Source organism: Eptesicus fuscus, chromosome 3, assembly GCF_027574615.1.
Source record: "Eptesicus fuscus isolate TK198812 chromosome 3, DD_ASM_mEF_20220401, whole genome shotgun sequence".
Classification (NCBI taxonomy): domain Eukaryota; kingdom Metazoa; phylum Chordata; class Mammalia; order Chiroptera; family Vespertilionidae; genus Eptesicus; species Eptesicus fuscus.
The window spans coordinates 7,629,340-7,634,468 of record NC_072475.1 but is presented as its reverse complement, the minus strand read 5'-3'; the positions used below and the strand labels follow the sequence as shown (position 1 = coordinate 7,634,468).

Here is a 5,129-nt window from a genome sequence, read left to right as displayed (position 1 = left end):
TTTCAAAGGAAACATCAAACGTGCTTTATTCAAAGTACTGCCCATCGCTAGCTACCCATTTCCCCCATCTTTCCGGTAATTAGTGGATACCGTCCCAATAGAACTTTTCTTGTTTGGAGGCAAACCATTCGGAGCCCCAATTTTCCACTTCTTCGTGCGTTTGGAAGTGCTGCTCAGAAAGTTCGTGCGCCATCGGTCAGTACCTGTTATGGCACCTGCAGTTATGCCCTCAGTTCCTGTTACGTAAAGGCCCAGCCTAAGATGCCAACTAGGACTGCGCAGGTGAGGATCACAGGGAGGACCGAGGTGATGGGCCTGTTGGCTGAGGCCTTGGACGGGAATGTGGCTGTGGCTGTGGCTGATGTAGCTGTAATGGAAACGCGAGAGTGACAACCGTGCATAAGCCAGTTCCATGGAGAGGCCCCTCAGGCCCTGCTGTCCCGCGGAATCCTACTGTGCAGTTCCTACCCTCTATGTGTGGGCAGCCATAGGGACAGATCCTGGGGTTGGAGCAAAGAGAGGAGATGGGCAGGGGCCCCATGGGGCTCACACAGCTAACGGGGGAAGCAAGGGTTACAGTAATCACTCCTGCTGGGACAGGAGAGGAGGTGACACATGAGGGAGATGGTAGAGAATCCTCGCAGGAGCTGACTGAGGAGGTGTTAAAGGATTTCCGGAAGTAGACCAGGGGAGTTGAAGAAGACAAACGATGCTGAGAAGAGGGAAGAGGACGAGGAAAAGGTCTGGAAACAGAACTATGCCCGCAGGTTTGCAGTCCGCACGAAATCCCCGGTGAGTGAATGTTCCAGGGTTATGTGCAGGCGGAGATGAGGAAGTGAGACACCAAAAGATGGACTGCAGAACATCCTGTGGCCCTTATTCTCCAAAACCCTCACCGTGGAGGATGTGAAACTTTGTCATTTCATGGACCTACATCCTCCCTCCCTCTGCAGAATTACCTTGTGTGCTCAGGGGACACAGCACTTGTTCAAGCCACTTCCTACAGTCTCCAGCTGAGGTCCTAACCAGGAGATCGGCCGTAGCTCTGTCCCCCGCCAATGTTCTGTTTAACCGTCTGCCTTCACCGCGCAGCACCGTCCAGTGTCTGTTCTTTGAGTCAAAGCGGAGAGATGTCTGTCCATCCGATCCCAACTCCCAGGATGCGCTGGTGCGTCCACTGGATTCCTGCTCACACGTCATGCTGGCCTGCAGGGACAGAGGAGCTGTCCCCAGCACCGTGGGGAAGCGGTCAGCCTTGGTCTGGACAGAGCCGTTGTCCCCACTGGTGTCCAGCCCTCTGCTCCCCTCTATCTCCTGGTCCTGCTCTGTCCTCTGTGGCTCCGAGTCTCCTGGGTGGGACCGACTTCCCGTTTTCCCCAAACACAACTGACCCCTAAGCCCTCACCTCTGTTCTGCCTCTGCCCTGGGTTTGGGAACTCACCGCCGGCTGCAGTCATCCCTGCTTTCATGTCAAGCAGCGTCTTCCTGAGCTCTTCCACCACGTCCTGCAGAGCGTCTCTCTGCTGGTTCCAGGCCCGGGTGGCACTCACCCCCGGAACACTGGTGAGTGTGGCCCTCTGGCCGCCGCAGGTGTAATGAAGAAATGCGTTCCCATTGACCTGGCCTTGAATGTCACACCACGGTTGTCCATTAGGTGTCACTGTGAACTTATAGCCCAGAGAGACAGCACCTGGGAGGGAGACACGCAGGGGCTGGAATAAGTCACCCTAAGGGCCCCTCCCCATTCCTGACCACAATGGAACCCCTGATGGCTGGGCGGCCCGTGTCCTGTTCGGGTGCAGATGGCAGGGGCTTGGCTCCCACTTTGCAGAAGCCTTTGGTGAGGCGGGTGGATGGTAGGTGCCGTCGCAGCAGCTCGGGGTGGAGGAGGGGCTTCATCAGAAACCCCCGGGGTGGGGTCCTCCTCTCCCATCTTCCTCCGGTCCCTTCGCCCAGGACTGTTTCTGACAAGTCACAGGCTCATTCCCGTCCCTCTCTCCGGGACAGAGGCAGCCAGGTGTGCAGACGCCCCGAGACGGAAAGGCGCCCGCAGACAAGATCGCGGAGGGGTAGGCGGGTCTGTGCCCCACCCGGAGGAGGGAAGTGTCCCAACCCCAGCGTGGGCTCCCCGCCCATCCATCCCTCAGGTGCCCGTCTCCATGCTGGTCCCCCGCCCCAGATTCCATTGCCCAACTCACAGCGCGGAGCAGCGGGTGCCCCAAGCAGAAGCAAGAGCAAGAAGACGGGGCTGACACCTTCAGAGGCAGACCGCTCCATCTCCACCCTCAGCAGCGGTGCGCACTCCCAGGACGCGGGTTTTAAAGTTTACCAAGTCCCCGCGCACGCTGCCTGCTGGAGTGCTTCCAGGGCCCCTCCCATAGGCCGCCCCCGGCACCGCCTCCCCGTCGTTCGATGGGCGGACTCTCAACGTGGTTGTGTTTTTCTTGTTGTTGTTTTTTTTTTTGGGGGGGGGGGGTTTGCTACGTGGTTTTTAACCCTTTGCACTCGCTTGCTTTTTTCTCCATTCCTTTATTCTAATGCTAACCATATCAAGTCACACTTGACATCCGAGTGCAAAATTAAGGCTGCAGCGATGCAGTCTCTGCCGGCATTCCCTTCTCCCCCTGGTGGGCAACCTATGGGACCACGACCCAGGTGGTGCCAGCTCGCCGCACGCACTCCCGGTTCCTCAGTCCCCGCTCCCAGGGCCTCCCCGCTCCCCGCTCCCGGGGCCTCACTCCCCGCTCCCCGCTCCCCGCTCCCAGGGCCTCACTCCCCGCTCCCCGCTCCCCGCTCCCCGCTCCCGGGGCCTCACTCCCCGCTCCCCGCTCCCCGCTCCCAGGGCCTCACTCCGGGCTTCGCAGCCCCTGCCTGCAGATTTGGCCCGTCCCCCCCGCCCCGCCCCGTTTTCAGGGTGGAGGGGGTGGGAGGGCAGGGTGAGGGGTACAGACAGGAAGGGAATTGTATTCAGTGAAAACACCTCAATAGTGTCACAGCATTGCTGCCATCCCTCTGTTAAGGCCCCCTCCACTCCTGGGGCTGTAATTCTTGTAATATTTCACCCCCCACCCCCACCCCCCCCCACCCCCACCCCGGTGGGCCTTATACCACACCAGGTCTTCTTCACCCCATTGCCTATCACCCGATCTTAAAAGGTGTGAGGTTCGAGGAGCAGGGAACGGGAGTCGGAGACCAAGAGACATTGAAGAGGAGGTTTATACCGACATTCATTACGGAGGAGGTAGAGAAACCGGGATTAGAGGAGGGGGAGGAGGAGAAGGAGTGGACCAACCGACCTGGCTCCAGAGACGGAGAGACAGAGAGAGAACTGCGCCATCGGACAGACAGGTGGAGACAGCCTTCAGAGGGAACAGGAAGGGCTTGGTGGCCTGACCGTCATAACTCCGCCCACCAGTTGGGGTGGGGGGAGGATCTGTCAAAAGGCACAGGCTTCCAGGTAAAACCAAACACCATGGGGATGCAGAGCAGGGGACTTTGGTTGAGAAGACTGTGTTGTAAACCGTTATGAGGAGGCACATCTAACACTTCTCACAGCAAATACACTGTAACTGTGGGTGGTGATAGATGTCAACCAGCCTTACTCTGGTGATCTTTTCGCAATAAGTACAAATATAAAATCATTGTGCTGTCATTTGAAACGAATCCAATGTTATATGTCAATGGTCTATCCTAATAAAAGGATAATATGCTAATTACACTGGACATCTTCCAGGCAAAGCCATGGAGGCAGGACCTAGGCAGAGGCAGTCAGGGGCAATCAGGCCTTCAGAGGAGAGCAGTTAGGGCAATCAGGCAGACAGGGCCAATCACGGCGGCAGGGGAGAGAAGTTAGGGGCAGCAGGCAGGCAGGTAGAGTGGTTAGGGGTGATCAGGCAGGCCAGCAGGTGAGCGGTTAGAAGCCAATGAGCACTTTGTCTTTACCCCACAAGGAACCAGAAGTTGATTTTAAAAAAAGTGGCTCAAAAGCACAGGCTTCCAAAGTCAGTGCCTCTTCAGACAGAGCCCTGCTGGCCTTGAAGGTGGACGTGCAGGCTGCATCGGGCTGGTAGGCCAATCCGACCTGGAGGAGCAGGGGGGTGAGGGAACCCAGTCCACCTGGGGCATGCCTGCAGGAACGCTGAGGCCCCCTGCTGGCCGGGCCATGGTTGCAGATGGCGCTGGAAGGGAGGGCAGTTCTTGGAGGGGCTGGAGGCCAATTTCTTCTGACGCTGATGTTGGGGGTCACCGTGCAGGTCTGTGTGGGGGCCCACGCCCAGGCTCGCTCACAGGGACCTGCAGGGCCTGCTGCTCCTTGGCGGTTTCCTGTGAAGATCCAAGTCCAATGCGTAGTCTGAGGACACGTGGCCTCCGAGGGGTGGCTGGCCTGTGATGCCCAGCTGTCCCCTCCTGAGTCCGCCCTCACTCTCTGACTGCCAGTTCCTGAGGCTCGGAGCCTCCTGTGTCCTGGGACGGGCAGCCCTCGCCCCGCAGGCTGCACTGGTGCCCGGGGTGGCTGAAGCACATGAGCACACACTCAGCCGCTTCCCATGGCCCCTGTGAGTCCAAGATGCCAGGCTTATTAGGGGAGACCTCCCGGGTGAGCCGATAGAATCACACGCAGGTCACACACAGAGAGGGGGGGCGGCCTTCCTTAGAAGCGATCATCAGGGGCAGACTCCCAGCCACTGGAGGGTGGGCAGGAGGAGAGGGAAGCAGGCGGAGGTCACACCGCAGGCGGCCGCCCTGTCTGGGGGAAGTCCAGCAGAACTGTGAGCATTGCCCGCACTGCAGCCAGGCTCCAGCACTGGGAGGTCGGACCCCGAGTCCTATTGTCCCCAGGAGCAGAGGTCCCACTCATATTGGTGTCCAAAAGGAGCCCTTATGCAGGTGCCCAGGCTAGGGACCCTGATTCTCCATGTGAGAGGCAGCACGGAGCACCAGTGAGTTGACTCTGTTTCTAATCATGCACACACAGGATCCCTGATTCCCAGTGCACCCACACTAAGAGCCAGTGACTCCAATTCTCAACACATCATGTACACACAGGGACCCTGATTCTCTGCGCGAGAGGCAGCACTGAGCACTAGTGACTTGACTCTGATCCTCATCGCACACTCACAGGATCCCCG

General features: G+C 58.5%; 1 protein-coding gene across 2 annotated transcripts; it reads right to left on the bottom strand.

Moving 5' to 3' along the window:
• LOC114233051 (UL16-binding protein 6-like) lies at positions 1–2,278 on the bottom strand. 2 transcript variants are annotated; one of them, XM_054710846.1, is made up of 4 exons: positions 2,199–2,278; positions 1,442–1,690; positions 960–1,223; positions 1–367 (listed from the first exon to the last, which is right to left on the bottom strand). In XM_054710846.1, the coding sequence occupies exons 1-4, from the start codon at positions 2,275–2,277 to the stop codon at positions 240–242; spliced, it is 720 nt and encodes a 239-aa protein (XP_054566821.1). In that variant the 5' UTR covers position 2,278; the 3' UTR covers positions 1–239. The 2 variants fall into 2 exon arrangements, with proteins under 2 accessions (XP_054566821.1, XP_054566824.1); XM_054710849.1 differs by having other exon boundaries at positions 1–358.
• Between the last annotated feature and the right edge of the window lie 2,851 nt (positions 2,279–5,129).

Excerpts from the sequence above, each read along its gene's own strand:
- LOC114233051 (XM_054710846.1), bottom strand. The coding sequence starts at position 2,277 with ATGGAGCGGTCTGCCTCTGAAGGTGTCAGCCCCGTCTTCTTGCTCTTG. Across the intron at positions 1,691-2,198 it reads GGCACCCGCTGCTCCGCGCT|GTGCTGTCTCTCTGGGCTAT; the intron begins GTGAGTTGGGCA and ends TCTCCCTCCCAG. Across the intron at positions 1,224-1,441 it reads AGGGATGACTGCAGCCGGCG|CTCCTCTGTCCCTGCAGGCC; the intron begins GTGAGTTCCCAA and ends TGCTGGGGACAG.